Source organism: Megalops cyprinoides, chromosome 12 (assembly GCF_013368585.1).
Source record: "Megalops cyprinoides isolate fMegCyp1 chromosome 12, fMegCyp1.pri, whole genome shotgun sequence".
NCBI lineage: Eukaryota > Metazoa > Chordata > Actinopteri > Elopiformes > Megalopidae > Megalops > Megalops cyprinoides.
In genome coordinates this window covers 16,797,103-16,816,425 of record NC_050594.1, presented here as the reverse complement: position 1 = coordinate 16,816,425, position 19,323 = coordinate 16,797,103, and the positions used below count along the sequence as shown (strand labels likewise).

Genomic DNA, 19,323 nt, shown 5'->3' with positions numbered 1-19,323 from the left:
AAGATGCACATTTTTAGTTGTAGCCACATTCCCTAGTTTCTGATTTGATCTTGGCAGCATGGTCATTCTTCTGTTAAACTTGACTCAGTGTCAAGTAAAAGATGCCAGAAGAAGATTTTTTTTTTTCTTTATTCCAGACGACCTGAGCATTGAAGAGGCAAATGAGATGGAACTGATGCCTTGGAAAAGTAGACTTGTGTGCATACGTGTGACTGTTTTATGTTGTAAACATTTGTTCAATTGTACATTTAAATGCACAGTGAGGGCCACAGATTACCTCTTTATTTCTAAGAGATATCTGTTGTTCTACCACCATCTGGTCGAAAGCCAAAAGCAAGATTCTTAAAAAGTCACTCAAAAGTAGCAGTTGCTTAATTCGGGTAGATGCTGAATAGTACATTTATCCTAAAATTAAGGCTGTTTTCTGTTCCATACTTCTGTGAAGAATAAAGCCTCAGGGTATGACATATAATAACCAAAACAACCAGTCAGTTGTTTTCCTCAACATTTCCACACTATTTATACTCTCTAAAACATGAACCATGACCTATCCTTCATTGTAATTACTGCCTGCTTTGGGATTATGCTTGCTTTTTATTATTGCATTGAATGCATTGCTCTTGATTTCCTTTGAAGTCTGCAAGTAGGATATGTGGCTCACAGCACACCCGCGCATCAGTAGTTCATCAGAAATATTTTATTAATTATAGTTTATAGTATTCATATTAGAGATTTTTTTTCCAGCTGAGAAGTGTTCCAGTGTGGGCGTCTAGGTCTGCTACATGTGACATGTTGTTCAAAAAGCTACAGTGTAAGTGCAGATGTGGGCTTTGTCCCACAGAGGATAATCCCAGCATCCGTCTGCCCCTGCCAGCCATCCCTGATTGGATGAGAGTCTGTATCATTTATGGAATGAGAGAGACATTAGAGAGCGAGACGTACCTTTGTCACTCTCCAAATCCCACAATCCTCCCCCCGCCTCACCTACACACTCCCGAGTTGGAAAGCAGTTAGTTGCCCAACAGCAAAGGGAGGCCCTGGAATTAGCAGATATTGTGCATGCAAAAGCATAATGACACAAAACTCTTTCACTGTATTATGTAACTAACCCTGCTGTATTTCAGTCTCACCTGCATGACAGGCAGGGTGGCTAAGCCAGTCTGAAGGCATCTGACAGGGATTATTATAAAATGACAAAACGTAAAAGAAAACCTGGCGTTCCAGCCCCCAACCTGGTGCTCTGTGTACTCATTATTAGCATCCTTTTGTTACCAGTATGTTCTCTGATATAAAACACCTGAGGTGACAGACAGCAGACCTGAATGAATGACACCCCACTGCTTCCATCAGACCAGAATAACCAGGGGCATATCACATGACACAACGAGTGTAAGCCTCTTCCCTTCAGGGAGAGCTGTGAGCCACATCAGCAGCAACAGGAACAGCTATATTTCCTCTGCCTGCTGCTTTTAATCCACAGTACTGATTTGCTTAACTGCATTTCATGGTAATGCTTACACTGTTACTTAAGCTTTCTGTAAGTAGGACACCAACCTTACTGGGCCATTTCCCTGATATGTACAGTTTCAAATACTTATTACATACAAAATTTTTTTGAATGTTTACAAAGTGTTTATAACATAAAACAAAAGGGAAAAATATACATATTTCAAAACTTACAGGACAAAAACACTAATCACTCCCGGGTTGGTTACAAATATTTCTAAACATTTATTGAAGCCATTTTTTCCACAAGGAACAGAACACGACCAAAGAAAGAAGCATGCATCCACTGATTATTACAATATTAGCGCGTCCCCCTGTGCTCTGGGTCAATCGAGGAGCGTGCGCCCGCACGCTGACCCAGAAACACGCGGGCTGCGGGGATGAGCATGGCACATGTACAGAAACAGGCCCAACACATCTGAGGAAACAAGTGCAAATAAAGGAGGAAAGGAAATCAGTTCAAAGGGGTACCACACTTCAATAAAAACAAAAAGCAAATCTCATTTAAAACCAGAAAAGGCAAAATGAAGAGTTAAATGGCATCGTTTTAATGCGTCAAAACAGATTGTCTATGAGATTCCTTTTAAATACCTATAAATATTCATTTGACAAGAGAATGGTTTTCTAAAAATAGATTCATAGTCAGCATTCAAGCGATGTTAATGTTACAATATCTTTTTACTAAGACATCAAAACAGACAGGAAAGAAGGTAAGGGACAGAAATGAAATATCCAAAAAGCCCACTTTCGCATCTTGCTATTCCGTCTCTAAAGAGGCTTTCTTCTTAAGTCTCCCCCCTCTCACTTCTGCAGGGAGTGCGGTTCCAAAGATCCAAGTATTACCAGAGGTCCCAGGATGACCTCATCTCTAGAAAGGTACTGCAAGGTTAAAACAGCAAGCAGGATGTGACTATGTACAGGCCACGTGGGCGGGGCTTTATGCCGGCATGTACGGGGGCGGTGGCTCCTTTTCGGGCATTTTCACGGCCATCTCGTAGGTGGGCAGGACATACTGCAGGAGAGAGGGGGGGATGCTTCGTAAATCATCCATTTTCAGACAGGCAACCAAAGCAGCTCTTATGTATAAAGTTGTGACTTTGCCAGCACAGGGTTGGGATCAGGACTAACACATTCATTTAAACCCAGAAAATGAATCAGGAAGCTTGTGTGAGAGTGAATGAGTTATGAATTATGATTAACACTTCGGATCCAGTAACATTTCAAAGTGCAATTAAACCATTTTTCCTATGCGTGGTGTTTAAATGCTCTTTCACTCAAAGAAAAGCATCACTGCACTTATGCCGCTACAGTTCAGGCACGCATGGCTAACTGGGAGAAAAGGTGCCGATTTCGTTATTCTGGGATGTTTAACGGTTCTTTTTTAAAACGGATCTCCTGTCAGCATGCCCCAGGTTTGGGGTAAAGGCTGCTAGCTGAGTCACATGCAGCAGGGAGCCAGGAACACAAAATATCTATCTTGCGGTTCCTGCTTTTTCAGTGACCTACTTTGAATCACTGCTGGCTCCTTCAGCGATTTAAAGCTCTTATGCGGTGCCACTAATAAAGAAACAAACAATCTCACCCTGTTTTCTAGAATGCTTTCAGTGAATGAATCTGCACTTTGGTTTAACCTTAACGTGATGCTGTGACACACCATAAAGCTAAGCACAGGCAGCAGGCAGTTCAGTGTCCTCCTGTGCTCTCCTCTGCATTAATAATGTAAATGTGCCATTTGCCTAACAGAGTGTGACTCTCTCAACTGCTCACTTTCGACATGCTTACACGTTTAAACAACTAAAGTTTTCCTGGGGCAATCCAGCACTTCTTCAAGCATATGAGAGTGAAGTGCCCCACCTACTGTTGTGTGGTGGGTATGCGTATATGCGTGTATGCATGTTTTAACAGCACCATATATACGGACATCACAAAAGAGGATGTTCAGGTGAAGGTCACCTGAACAGAGGCCTTACCTGTGGCGGGGTCTCAAAGGCTGGGTACACAGCAATCTCGGGCAGGTTCCTGTTGTTGATGTACTTGTAGCAGTTCCACACGCAGCTGATCAGGTAAGCCTGTAAGAGCACAGGACTGAGGTGAAAATTCCTGTCACGGTCCCTCTGTCTGTAGCATGGCCTTTCCACCTGACTTTCACATCGCTGCTCTGATTTAACCTCCCTTTCACCACTTGCTTGCCATCCTTAGGAGATTAGACCACTATAACATCACTCTCAGAAGCTTGTTCAAAGCTAGCCCCTTAAACCACTGCTAATATGAACATCTTTTAGTGCACTTAATGACTATGTATCATTAAATACCTTGGGCATCCTCATCTACTGCTTACAATTACACATTATTATAGTGGTAGTTCATGTTCTTTTATTGAAACAGTGAGAGTAATCTCCAACTAGGCTTACTGAAGGTCAAATTTATGTTTAGTGAAGGAAATCAATTTTTTTCACTAATAAAATTAACACAAACTATGCTGCATACATGGTTTCAATATATCAGTGAATAATCAATTAACATAAATAATTAGCTAAACACAGGTCTTGGAAACTATGATAACATTGACAACTGAGAGTCTTTTCCTTTTATGAACAATAACAGCCACAAATGCTTCATAGGTTAATTACATATTGTTTGGAAGATTTAGTCTTTTCCAGCTGTGCAAATCTTACACCAGAATAATTATACATATAAATACTTAATGCTAATACCAATACATTGTAACTAAATCTTGTTAAACGCTACTTGCTGCATGGAAATCTCAAAATAAATGTTATTACATACATACATATACAATAGTTTTAGAGTACTTGCATACATACACAGCTACAAGTCCACTGGAACTGAAAGTGTGGATATTCACTTTTTTGTTCAGGTTCATTTTCCTTTGTTTTTGTTTTGTTTCTTGGCAAAGCATGCTTAAAGCTGACAAGTTAAATACATTGCCAGTATCTGTGATTCTTTGGCAGACTTTGCAATGAACTGAGTGACCACAAGCAATTCAGACCACCAACACCTGCTACTAATACAGTTATAGCTATGACACTGGAATTCAGATAGAAGCAGAAAGGATCCTCGATTTGTGAGCGGTGTGGAAAACAAAACAATTCAACAATATTCATCTGATGTTTGCGAGCACAGTTTTCACTTTGCACTTTCACAGCTAAGATGATGGAATAAAATATTTTTGATACACCTCGGCGTCAGAATTCCTGTTGAAGTGTGCTGACAGCATTTCGTTTTCTGCTCTTAATATTCAGTTAAAACACAGAATGAATGGTGTTGAACACCAAAATAGAAATGGTAAAAGCAAAGTGTTGTTTCAAATCATACGATCCGGAATCATATCATTATTTCGAGTATTAAGTGCCCTGTCACAGCTTGCTGTTGAGGTTGCTTGCTGGCACGGAGCAGACCTGGCTGTTGTACTGTAAATATTACACATGGTTTAAAAGGGGAGCATCTAGCTCAGCTGAGGCCTTCCGTAGGATTTGAACAAACAACCCTCTGATCACAGAGCCTGAGCCACAACTGTCACAGTTATTATGTCACTGCTTCCCAGCATGCACTGCATGAGATTAGCTACAGCCTGGAGACACCAGGTCGCTAGGTCAGGGAGCTGCCAAACAGCAGATGAAACCAGGGCATTAAAAAGGTTGCGCAATGGCGCACGAGGAATAAGAACTTTAAAAAGACGAGGTCTCATATTCGCAAGCTTTTTTAATTGCAGGCTCTCGCCATCCTGCCATCTGGAAGCAGCCTTAAGCAGAGGGGATCAGTGAAAGGGTCAGACAGTAAACCCCGCTGCCGCTCCTCGTGCAGCGAGCGTCTGGATCTGAAGGTCAGCATCTGTGACTGATGAGGAAGGCAGACACTGCCGTCTCATTAACGCCGCACACGATTCTCACATAGAGCGGGGTGTAGCGACACCCCACCCCCATGCCTGGAACTTGCACCGTGCGCTCGTAGAGTCTGTTACTTTAACACATCTGAGCTCTCAGCGCCTCACTTCACAGAAACAGATGTGATAGAAACAAGAAGTCTACAGACGTCACTTCTTGCCCGTAACATGAAGTGAAACCGCAACGTTTTATCGAGGCCGGTAGTTATTTAGTCACACTGGCAGGATCTCCTGCAGCGGTGCATGGGGGGCTGGTGTGAGCCTGGGCGGAACGCCGATACAATGGAGGTGTATCGGCATTGAAGTGGAGTGCGAAAGAAAGGAGCGGTGGCGGACAATCAGAGCAAAGGTCTCACCTTGAGGAAGATGAGGAAGGCGAAGAAGATGAGGACGATGAGCAGCAGGCAGCTGGAGTCCAGGGAGAGAAGGTTGTCTTTGTAAGGGAAGTCGGGCTGTGGGAACACAACATTGAAGAGATCACATTAAAAACAATTCAGACACACGGTCATGTGGAAGCATCCAGACATATCGCACTTAATGGAGACATAAATCATCTATGTTTCAACATTATTAATATTCAAAGCGCTCAAATTCACTCTCCCCATTCATTCCAGCAGGAGAAACACACCAATCACTGAGCTTTATATCTCAATTGTGACAGTTTTATGCATCTATTAGCAGGAAGGTCAGATCTGATGTAACTGTGAAACAGGCAGCGTCTGGTGTTTGAACTAACCAGCTGGTCCAGGTAGTCCTTGATCCTGGGGAGGTAAGTGAGAGAGCTGATGGCCACCAGGCAGCTCAGGGCAAAGTCAAACAGCTGATAGCAGAAGAACGGAATGAGCCAGCCATCACGGTGCTAGAGGAACAGAAAACACAAAATAACCTTAGCCTTTCAGGTCATGAGTCAGCGTTTTACTGAGCTGGGGTGGAACCGTTTATGTGATATGAGAATTGGGGGTGTGCATGCTGTAAGAAGTATAGTCCTGCACCACAGCTATGAGGGATTTGGCTGCTGTCTTTGAGCTTTAGGATGCCAGGATAAGAAACACAAGAGCAAGGAACTGAATGTTTGGCACAGGTCTGTCAAGAGGTGGGCAGACAAAAAGCACTGCCCGTTTTCAACATGCAGCCAGAGCCAAAAATCAAAATATGCAGTAGCTGTGCCTTCATCTTTTCAAGCTGAGTTTTACACTTGCCTTCCCTCTGCTCCTCCGGTATAGCTTTTGGAGTGCACTCTTAAACAAGCCCATTAGCCATGAATCTTTCAAACTTGTCCTTTGCCTGCCTTCAAGGACTGAATGTCACTCCATGATTTTCTCGTACGTATGGGCCACTCACACAGATAAACAGCCTTGGTGCAGTAATCCTCTCTAGAGGCAGCTATACGCAGAGCCTAGCAGGGGGGTGCAGTATGAGAGCATGCCCCACTGCCTGGCACAGCCAATCATGCAGGACTGAGAGGAATATAAAAACAGAAGAAACAACCTATAGCTGAAAAAAAGGCTGGCCATTAGCCGTTTATGGGAAAAACTCCTGCTCTTAAGTTGTGTCCAATATTCAATCTTTGATTTATCAATCTTTGACATCATATCAAATAAGTCCTCACAAAGCAATGGAACTATAAAACAGGCACTTTAAAAAGGTTGCTACAGATGCCAGTAAAACACATCCCACTCTTCCAACCCCCAGTGCTAGTGTTAAAACTGCCTCTGTACGCCCTAGTAGGGCACTAGGCTACTATGACTACTTTTATTTCCCTATGTTCGCAACAGCTACAGGGTTGCTAGGCGCTAGTTACTACGATCAACTACACATAACAAGGAAACAGTATCACACCTGTCAGATGATCTCATCTCGCATGGCTGTTTGACAAAGAAGAAATATCAACACAGAGCAGGCAATATCTGCCACACTTCAGGAATGCCAAGCTAGAGTCACATTCTGAAAAAACCTCATCAGCATTAGAGTGATATTCTGCACGTTAACTGTATGAGGAGGTAATCAGTGAAAGCCTCTTGAGTTTATCTGTAGCAGAAAACAAGATCTCAGGCAAGAAGTGGCTGCTCCAGGATCAGCCTTTCTCATGACACCTTTGTCATGGTCACCCAGAGCCAGCTAAATAGTAACAGACTGCTGCCAGCAAAGGCCTAGCAGGCACTGACAGACACTGTCCTTTCACTGCGGGCACCTGCTTCCGCTATGGAGAGACAAAGCCCATTTAATGGCACTTATTTACAGGCAGGGTGCAGCACGGACAGACAAGCTGACACATGCCTGTTAGAGAGCCGCGTCACAGAGGCAACTCATAGACTTACTATCAATATTCATGATGGCAACCATGCCTGAATTCAAGCAGTGCAGAAAGGCTGATATTATCTGTGATCCACAATGGCAGATTAAAGAAAGCATTCCTCTGGGTATTTCTTCCCAACCCCACCTTGTACATGCAGAATAGAGAAGCAGTCAAACCTCGCTCGGTGCTCATCTTAAAATAGTCTCTAGCAGCCTGCTATTCATAGGAACAATAAAATCTTTACACAAATGTTCTGGAGCGGGAATAAAACGGTCATTATCCTCTCAAAGACGGATGTTTCGGGTAAACAAGCGCAAACAGGCTCCCGCTAGAGACACGGGCTGAGGATGTTTTCTGTAGCCTCCTGCTTGGGTAAGCAGCTGGCAGGCTTTTAGCGAAGACAGGACAGCATGAGCGACAGACAAGCGGCTGCAGCACTTACAGTAATGGCTCCGTACACCATCATGGCACTGATAGTGAACATCAGCAAGGAGATGGCGAACCCCACGCAGGCGTTTTCTAAAAGGAGAGACAGAAAGAGATGGGTCAACACACACGACTGGTCTGCTTAAGAGGTGGTGGCCAATGGTGGATGAACATAGTGCTGGAGTCCTCATACAAACTGCCAGGCCCAGAAATGCGAGACTGTTTACTTCAGAACAAACTCGAGAGTGATTTGTTTATGTCCAATTCAGACGTTTGCCGCTAATCTATGAAACAGTGACAAGTCGTGAAAAAAGAAATCGCGCACAGCAGAATAGCCTGACACCGTGCACGGCTGGGTTCATAATCTAGCAGTCACAGCTGTTCAGATGAGAAACCACGGGAGAGGTACCAGTTACGCCGTGTTCTCACTTGCTGCATTCACGTGTACGTGGCCAACATGCCGTGTCGGCTCAGAGTAAGGAAAATGGGTCATTTATGTTTTAGTTTATTTTCTGCAGGCATGTCTGACACAGATCCGTTCCAACAGTGCCAGAGATTACTATCCCCAAAGCCTTCCCTCCATGCTAGACAGAGAAGTGCAAAGGTCAATATTTACCATCTTATTATTGAATACTGTGTAACTACACTTGCAGGAAGCTAGACTGAAACCCAACGAAACAACCACAACAAGAAAAAAAAATGCAATTACTTTTGTGATGCTTTAATTCTATTTAATTCCAGTTAAATTGGCAGACTTCACATAACAAGCATTTTAATACAGGCTAGCAAAATATCTCAAGTTCATCTGATATGGCTTAAAATATGATCAGTTAATTGAGGGTTTGCAATCAGCAAATTCTAAATACTTAAGTGACAGAATATTTCCACATGATGTGAAAATTCAGCACACTCCTGTGTTCAGAATAAACAGCACTGTATGTCAGTAGTTCAGTTCTCAGTGTGCAAACAGGATGCAGAAAAGATGTAATCCCCTGAATGTGACTATTAAGCAGCACTTTGCATTCTCAAACAGTCATGGCTCAACAAAAACAGTTGCTCAATGAAAACAGGAAGGAAAAGGCTGACTTGTGGCTAATGTTTCTTACAGAATCACAATAAAATGCAAACACATGTTTCTGCACTGTACATTATGTCCATCTGCATGCGTCATTCAACAAAGTCACGACAGGCGGAGGGAACACACACAAGGCACACTCACTCGCACACATGTACGTGTGTACTTCTGCTGTGCTTGGTCTGGACATGCTGAGTAGCATGTTTAAAAGTGCTACAGAGAGCCCAGACCAATCTGCACCTGGAACATCCTCCAGGAAGCACAGGGTTACTAAGGTGTCCCTAAAAGCGGGCCTGTGCAAACATGATTTTAGTTACAAAATCATTAATGCTATGACAAATTAAATGTCACTGAATACTGCATTAGACCGGAGTAAAGAGCCCAGGTGAAATGTTCTAGGTAGTGAAACCATGCAAACCTTCAATTCAAGCTAAGGCCAAAAAAAAAAAGAGCAAACAAAACAAAACAAAAAAAAACCCTAGTGGACTGAGAACTTTCAACAGCATTCCATATCTTTGTTCTTCATTTGTTGTTTATTGCTTAGATGGAAGGCCGCCTGTTATTCATGAACGTTTAAATTGACCTCGGCCAGTCGGTTCAGTCTCGGACTGCGCTGCGCGACTGAATGAATCGGTTTATTCACTGGGCATTGGCCGGCCTCCAGGGCACACTTGACTCCTGCAGAGGGCACTTTGTCCGCCTCTCAATAACATCACACCCCTGGGAGGCCCCGATTTTACTCCGCCGTTCGGGAGGAGTTGCGTACGGGTCTTAATTAAATGGCTGGTGCTTATTGATTTCCTGTACACTTGTTGGCTCCTCAAAGCCCAGCGCGGCTATCTCTGGCTACAGGAATAAACATTAAGAGGTTTTGTAGTTATAGAACAGGGAGTTCCCATGCAGGGCGTCTCGTCTTCACCTTATCGTTATCGATGAGCTCATACCAATGCGACTGCTGCCTGCACCCAATTACCGGAGCTCGTTCTGTTGTATCATCACAAACTCTCTGTCCCGCTGATTCAGACTGCACAGCTCAATGGTGCAGAACCTCTTGGATTTTTCACGGCTGCTGGCAAGCACCAGCTCACATGGTAACAAATTCTGTCTCAGTGTGAAGGAAGTGTTCGATTCTTATGAGTATTATAAAAAAATAGCAGCAGATGTTTCAGATAATTTGTAAGATGGACTCACCAATCCGAAGTTGCTCTACAAAAAGTCCAGTTTTTAAATAAGGTACAAACAACAATGTGGAGCTGAATAGCACTAGCTGACTCCACATGGCCACACTTGCAAAAATGTAAGACACTCACAGACTCACTTTCATGATATTGAGACACTTTTTGAAGATTGTGGTTTCAAGACACTGAGGCACAAATCTAGCGTGTTGGCCATTTTCCCCCATTTGAAAGGTCAGGCAGAAAGCTCCCAAGCAAAACGTACCTGCCATCCTGTCCGAGGCGAAGTAGTGCTCGATGACTTCATACTGCAGGTCGACGGTGGGGACATTGTCCGGGTGAGTCACGGCCACGGTCAGCAGGATCCCCATTAACAGGTTCACCACCTGCAGCCAGAAAGACAGTCATGTCAGTCATGTCACTGACGCAGCTATATCATAATATGTTCCATGTTCTGATGAAGGTCTACTTTTTATTATAATTACATACCAAGGTACTCTTATGTTCTGTCAAAGCAAACTCATGCGAAAAGTACACGCTCAAATCCTCCGCAAGTCACCAGAACTAGCCAAACAAAACTATGCACTATGATATTTGGAATATTGTTGCCTTCTGATGATGATATAATTCAACACGGTAAGTGGGCAGAGAAATGTATTTTTAGCTAATGCTAAAGAAATATTATCAGTATGCTGGGATGTATGAAAACATGACAGTCTGACCCCTTGACATGGATGTCATATAGACCCACGTAGCTATAGACATTTTAAGGATTACCACCCACCCCTATAAAAGTTTGTTAAAGTAGCCAAGCATGCTCAAAAGAAAGCACCTTCATGTTAACAGTATTCATGTTAACGCACATGCATGCTTCATGAAAGCTCTTGGGGCTCAAGAAAGCCAATCTCCAATCCATTAATGTGAAGCAGAGCAATATTAGCCTAACACACCTAGTCTCATACTGACTTATCCACCCCCCTTTTCAAAAAGCATTTCACTGCCTCCTTGCTTATTTTCTACTGCACCCAATCAATTTAACAGCACTTTCCTCAAGGATACAAAGCAATAGGACTGAGACTAACACCAAGCTTTAGAAAGAACTTCATGGTGGTCAATACTATGTGCACACTTAGAGAAATGCAATGAACTGTGTATGCACTCTCCATGTGTGTTTTACATGTAGGGAACTACAGTACTGTACACTCAACATATGGGCATGTCCACAGTACACAATGCTGACAGGTGTCTGAATCCAAACCGTCAGGTTTTAAAAATCCTCAAACCACAGGGCTCTTGGCATTTTCATGACCTACACCAGACCAGCAGTAACATTAGTCAGGCTGTCTGCCAACCAAAACACCACCACTTCTGTCCTTGACTCATGAATACCACATCCACGTCGGGTAGTTGACGACATTTACGGGAGGGATTGATTTTATAAATTCACTCCCAGACTCAGGAAATCAAACTTTGGCTCTGTAAAGCTTGGGAATTTATTCCCACAATCACAGCAGAGCAGAGTCAACTTAGTGAAAACAAAACCATCTTCAAAACGGAGCGCCAAGGTAGCCAGAGAAAAGCTCCCACAAGGCACCTTTCATTTAAAAGCTATCCTCCGATTTTAAATTCTTCAAATCTTTTGATGCCCTTTCATCCCATTCTAAATTTAGTACAGTTCCCAGTATGGCCAATCCCAGTATAAAGAAAGCACACAATCAAGTTCAAAGCTCAGCCCTTTACAAGAAATTATTTGCATACATGTTAATGTCTATTTGACTGTGTGGTCCCTTGAGAACACAGAATCATCCATTTTCTGTACATTTCTCCACTGACATTTTCCAACTGTCATTTTGGAAACTCACTACTTGCTAAGCGCTAAATCTGGATGTAAGTATCACTGTTGTGCCGATGTGTACTGGGGGGGTAGCTGCTTTGTTGCAGAGCCTGTGAGCACATCCACCGCACGGCCAGAGCTTCCTGCATTAAATAAAATTCCACTGTCACAAACAGCATGCTGATTCAGCACCAGAGTGGATAATTACGTGACAACAACAACTGTAACTTAGCGAAGGCTCTGAGAACCCAGTCGTCACCGTCTACTTAGCCTCAGTGCAACTGACAATACCAATGTGAAGAGCAGATGTATCTTTGACAGCTCAGAGACTTCAACAAGCTACCTGAAGTAAACTGTAGGCTGGGCATAACTGAACTTCTCTTTTATACATGCATGTTCTCCATCTTAACAAAAACCAGGCAGGGAAACCCAAGAAAGCTGTTTTTAATTACTAAGCAATTCTACAAGCTAGCTGAAATTCTGCTGTGGCTCATTAACCAGCTTCACAGAATAAGAGTCTCACACAAATCCCTGAATTTCTTTCTTTCTTTCTTGGGATTGATCAAACCTCCTGTCCATGTTGTAACTGGAGTGAAAGAAAGACCATCTCTGTAAAAGACATTTCGCTGTCTTAGCTAGTCCAGGACAACCACATTACCAACTTTGAAGGTTCGTATTGAGACCCATCATACAAATTTCACAAAGTTACACAACAATGCTCAAACTTGAGCCATGTATTGCTAAGAACAAGTTTATGTATGTATACATTATATTATGATAAACAGACAGCTACAGATTAAATATGTAGGCCTATACATAGTGGTGATGGCTTCTGATAGTTGATCACAGTGCAACTGCTTTTTTTTCTGCACTCCAGTGCACCAAGTACACAAAAATTGTGTTGCATGCATGATGATATTCCAACTACAATGTTTACTTTAAAGATTTTTAGTAAGTGAGAATACTGTTTGAACAAGACAATGAATAAGTTGGAGGAAATTAGCAGGACCAGTGCTATATGAAGGTTTTGTAAGTTCCATCAAGCTTCCCAATTCAGTCCTAATGAAGCTGCTGGAAATCCGTCCCAGGAAAGTGTAACTTCTCAGATTATTCAGGATACCCAGCCCCACTTCCCACCATCCCAAAATGCAGGAGCATCATCACCCTCAATACTCCTGATAAGCATCCAAGAACTGGAATACTGACCTATGAAATCACATAGCTGAATATACAATCTCATCCTTAATACCCTTGTGATTATTTTGCCATTATTCTGTAACTGTTTAAAGACTTCAGCCTTTTCACTTGATCAAGAATCAAGAATCATAGCCGTCTCGTTTGGCCATGGGAATACAGTGTGTGTTCTAACAGTTTAGCCAGCACACAGCAGCCAGACAAAATACATTTACAATGCAGAGTGGATAAAGGCTTCATCAGAGATGATTACATAACAAAGGACCTTGCAAAGAGAAGTACCAGTAAATTGCATAAACACAACCTCCCAGACAAATGACAAGCCATTTGTATGATCTAAATAGAAAAAAAATTCATTATCAAAATAAACAGATCCAACACTATCAAATGTAAAGTTTGGCTTCTGCATCAAAAACATCTGCTGGGGCCTCCATTGCAATATTCTATTGCAGTTATTGCATACTTGGCTTGAATTTGGACAGTGTTTGGTATACTTACTGGAATCTTTCGTAGAACTAAAAACCAAAGTATTTCCTCAGTTGTTTTTAGTACACTGATGATAGCCCTTATCAATGTTATTAACACATCTTATCACGAAGAAGAGTATTTTACAAGTCATTTTTATGAAGAGTTTAAGAAAGAGTACTTCATGAGTAATTTATTTCTTGATTGACTGAGTTTTCCAGAAACATAATGTTGTCATTTAGTTGAGAATAATAGCTGCCATACGACGTGCTGGCACGTCAAGAAGAAGAATGCCAAGAAGAAATATGTATAATTTTAGGTCATATTACCCCGCACTAGACAGAAATCTATAAAAGAAAAGGCTCTATAGTAGTGGTTCCAAGACACACTGGGTACTTCAATTTCCTGCACAAACTGAGTCATATACGATCTATGCCAAATGTAAGAAAGGAACTGCTAGCTTGGCTTTTCATTATCATTGTGGGGTGTATAGGTTCAGAGCGCTCTTGATAGCACCGAAAAGGTCCCTGCCAAATGCAATTAGGTAGTGATTAATTACCTACGAAGGTCATAATTTAATGAAGTTATAGCTAGCTTGTACAAATATGAAAACACTAACAAACTCACTAAGTTAGCTAACTAGCTAGCCAGCTAAGGAATCGAAGGAAAGACATCTTGATAGCCAAGTTAAAACGCAAACAACTATTTATCTTCGGTAAAAGCAAATGAAGGACAAGCTGAACAAAATTCAAGAATATGATGAACGGTCATGACAATCTGACAAGCAGCTACGTAATCAAGCAAGCTAACGACAGTCAAATGACTAAATATTAAACGGGATGGCAGGTATGCTATGCATCAACCCAGCCAACGTTATGTGCTGACAGAGAACAGCTGACCCATTATTTACCGAGTACCGACAATTAGGCCCTTTTCCCTACAGAAATAATCACAGCGCCCCTGAGGTATAGCTCCACGCAAACACAAACAGATCGGTGTCCAGCTAACATCTAGCACACTGCTGGAACTAACTTGTGCATGTTAGTTGGCCTAGCTACTAGGACAGCGGTCTACTGCAGTGGACAAACTAACACTCGCTACTGTCAATTTACATTAGCAAACTAGCTAACGGTTAGGTCGAGAAAAAAAACAAAAACAAAAACAAACATCAGCGATTTGACACGGGCGCGGCACACAAAAAGCTGACTATCTAACCAAATACACTACCTAGATAACTTAGCCATCTGCCTTAGACAACGTAACGTCCGAGCACTAGCTCGATGGCTGGCCAGCTGCATCGACGAGAGTTTGCTCGCTAGCGTGTTCTCGACGATTTTAGCCAGATCGCGACTTACCATGTACCAAGTGCCGAGAATGATGGTCCCCGTCCTGACATGGCAACATCCGCAACATCGCGTAGTGTAGAACCTGTCCCGACTCGGTTTGAAATGCATATTGTCCTCAATTTGAGGGAGAAACATTGCCCACCGACCTTAAAACTGCGAGAGGAACGGAGAACACAACCTTCCACACCAACAGCAAGATCACTGCTACTGCACTAGCAATTGACGTAACCCTGAAATCATATGAAAAACTTGACAAGCAGCTCATCTATCCAATTACTAGCAGGCAATTCAAGTGTGAGCGCCGTGTGAAGTTTGATTGACAGAAAAGGGAGCGAATAGCCACAGTCTGATCCAAACCAGGACCGTTCTGCTGAAGCTATTGCGCATGGGTTGGAAAATGGCTTGCTGAACTTGCTGGTACAACATCTGTGGGATTATTTGGAAAGCGAAACACATCACGTGAGCTATTGTCGCAATGACCAACAATTAGAACGGTATATTTATGTAGTTCGTAGCCAAGGCCGACCTTGAGCGTTGTTAGTGTATTTGGCGCACATTAGAGGAATGTATTACATAATTTTGTGCACTTTAATCAAATTGTTTTCTGTCTTTCAGGGTGTAGCTCTGGGATTCACGTTACAATTATCGGTAAAACACAGTCCAGGATTGTAAATGTATGCAATATTTTTGTTTTGTTTGTGGGAATTTTAAGTGATACTTTCCAGTTAAAACTGCCCTTGCACGTGTGAATCAGAGTAAACTACACCTTAAATCTGACATCTGTGTGTGTTGAATCTTACTGTGTAATATTACATAGATTTTTTAAACCCAGAAAATACATACGAACATACGGAGTTTACAACGAGACATCTGTTATCCCAGAAATTATCCTTATAATTGATCTAATTTGGCTTGTTTCATATAAAACAAATAATAAAAGCTCCAGGTACATAGATTGAATTGCACATCTTTAAATCCTTTAGGATGCGACAATCTATCACAAAGTAAGTCTTGGGCAGACAGGTTTGCAGTGCAAAGCAAGAATGTTGTAATTTATTTCATGGCTTTATATACAATAGTAGAAAAAGGTGTATTTACTGAATACAATTAAAACATGCAACACGTTTTAGACATGCATACATCAAAACAACAAAAATCACATTTTTGTATTGGACTATTACAGTTCCTGTAATTCACTATCATGAGAATTTACACACAGTAACAAAAGTGAACACTATTCTTTACATATTTTCCTCAATCCTGCATGAATATTTTCTTTCCTGCAGTCTTTGTGTCATGTTGCTCTGCTCATTGTAATAGGCAGTACATCCACCAAGAGATTTGATCACCACACCAGAAAAGCAGCAGTGACAACATGCGCGCGTGCGCGCACACACACACACACACACACACACACACACACACACACACACACACACACATAAAATCAAGTATGTGCAGTGCTTTGAAAATGCTGGGGGAAAAGGATAAAATTGCCACGACTGTGTTTAGTATAGCACCCATCAAAATAAAAGTCAAACAAGACCTCTGTAGCATATAGTGAGCTATTTTAAATGAATACTGCAATCAGTTGTGTTAGGAAATGGCTGAACTGTCACATGACACAGTTGCAAATAAGCAATTTAGGTCTACTGTATTACAATGATAGGCTTCCCAGTGTTTATTTGCTCAGCAGGCATCCTTATCCTTTGCAACGTGTACTGCTTATACTTAACACATTGTACCAAAGAAACCTTGGGTTAAGCTCAAATGCTTAGGATATAAAATGAAAAATGTCATACTACTACCAACAGGATTAGGCAGACTAACATAGTGAAGAGTGGTCAAGTACTGGAAAGAAGACATATGTACACAAACAAATAAATAAATTGATGATGCTTGTGTTCTTCTCAATAAAAACATTTGTTTTTTATATAAAGATTGCCTGTTAGACACCTATTGTCTCTGTTACAGAGTAGAAATCAGTGCTTTACACTAATTTTAAATATTGTCTTACTGAAACTCTTTTTTTAATACTGCACTGCAGTGCAAAAATAATGGATTTAGACCAACAAAGATAATAAACTTATGGTCATAACTAACTGAAACATTTCTGAAACATGAACGTCAATCGTTGTTTGCAGAGACACAATTATGTGTGGTGAAAATAATGTGTAAACTTAAACCAAAATGACACCCACGCTGATTGTCACAGTCTGTCACAATGTTAGTGATATACACTGTCAGCATGGCATGAGGGTGAGTGGAGAAATGCAGCAGCCTCTCAAGTCAGGACAATTCTGAGCCAAGAAACATGAAACACCTCCCTCTTCCCAAGTCCCACCCCTGCCGACTGAACATACAAATATGGAGAGACACGAAAGTAGCTGTGTTCTTCTGAATTTTGTGAGTCACATCCAGGAGTAGTTGCAAGTCTGTAGAAAAAACATCTGAACAAACTGGCCCAGGATTTCTTTCTTAGTTTTAAGAAAATACATTGTTTAAATAAAAATGTAGTTTTTATGGTATGTTTAGTCCCTGTTCATATTTGTGGCCAGCTGGACAGTAATTTATATTTTATGTTTTCTAACAGACAAAAAGAGTACACAAGCTTACTTGCAAAGCAACCACAAGAAAGTTTACACTGTTCAGCTAAAACAGACGAAATGAGCAGGGTCAGCGCATTCTGAATGCTAAATGAATCTGAGGTGGCACATTGGGTGGCAGACCATACCGCACACTCATGCACTGTGCCTCCATCTGGTGTCCTAGCAACATGAAACAGTGACAGTGTTCTGCTGCTGCACTAAAACAGGGCTACAGACCCTCAGTTCTCACAAGGCCAAAATCCTTTATATTTTCTCAATCAGTCAACATCAACTGTCATGGCATGTCTTGAGCACACACAGCATTAGTGTTGATGAAATTATGTAATTACGCAGTCAGACACAACAGAATACCAGAGGCATCAGTGGACAATAGATTACATCTTAACGGCATTTTCAGTGTTCTTTGAAAGCAAAGCATTGGAAAACCCAGCCCTCAGCATTGATATGAACCGGTTATTCGCCTCATGACAACTCTTGACACGGTAGGTAAACACCTCGTATCAATATATCAAGGAACATGACTGATAAGGAGGTACTCGACAAGTCAAGTTAACGCTGTCTTCTTAATCAGTAGAGCTGTTTATTTTTGATCAAGTGTTTTTGTCTACATGATAAAAGTACCCTACCATGTTCACGGTTCCGTGTACACATGAAGTAAACCTAACCTCAGACAAAACTGCCAGTTTGACACAAAACGATTTAATATTTATTTCCAGAAGGTGTGTGTATGCTATTATGACTACATGAGTTGACCAAAATATGTTAAGTACTTGCAAAGATTTTATTTTATTTTATCCATCTATCTGTTTAGCCATTAATAAAAGAAATCACCTTTTTATTAGTCATTTGAAAGCATTCCAAAATACACAGCAAGAAAATAAAGACATTTTGTTGAAATAAATACTGACCGAGAAAGGCCAGATAGTTGATCCCCCTGAATGAATTTCTTTGTCTAACAGAAAAACACTGAAAATGCACGACTCCAGCCAAAATTAAATAAGTCTGCTGCAATGCTGTGATGCAGAGTGTTAACCACATTGTCAGAACTGAGCGTTTGATCCCTGTCCGCTGTTCTGCCCACATCGTCAGTGGAACTGGGGGCTGGGTCACCGCGGTTTCCCTTTCCTTTCTCAGTGTGGTCCAGTTACGCTCTCCTTAACAAACGGTTCAGTCTGCGGTCTAACTGGATGTGATCTATGACACGCTGCCGAGCATGAGCACATAGCAGGGCGGCATGGTCTTATTCGTGTTCATGCAGGCCATGATCCAAAGCCCTTTTCAGCCAACAAATGAATCACCTCAGGGTGTGCCTTGGAATATTACCTTCATCATGTCTCTTTTTTAGTCTCTCTCTCCCCCCTCTTTCTCTCTCTCACATTATCTCTCACTACATCTATCCTCTTTCTAGTCCTCTCTGTCATTCTCTCGTCTCCATCTCACACATTCTTCCTCTCACTCTCTCATACTTTCACATTCTCTGGCATGCTTATCTT

The 19,323-nt window shown here is 41.8% G+C and overlaps 1 protein-coding gene across 1 annotated transcript; it reads right to left on the bottom strand.

Annotated features, from left to right (window-relative positions):
- Nucleotides 1–1,751: 1,751 nt before the first annotated feature.
- LOC118786773 (lysosomal-associated transmembrane protein 4A) lies at nucleotides 1,752–15,436 on the bottom strand. The gene is made up of 7 exons (XM_036542080.1): nucleotides 15,231–15,436; nucleotides 10,648–10,768; nucleotides 8,149–8,225; nucleotides 6,147–6,269; nucleotides 5,767–5,862; nucleotides 3,477–3,575; nucleotides 1,752–2,518 (listed from the first exon to the last, which is right to left on the bottom strand). Exons 1-7 carry the CDS (start codon nucleotides 15,354–15,356, stop codon nucleotides 2,444–2,446), a joined length of 717 nt encoding a protein of 238 aa, XP_036397973.1. The 5' UTR covers nucleotides 15,357–15,436; the 3' UTR covers nucleotides 1,752–2,443.
- Between the last annotated feature and the right edge of the window lie 3,887 nt (nucleotides 15,437–19,323).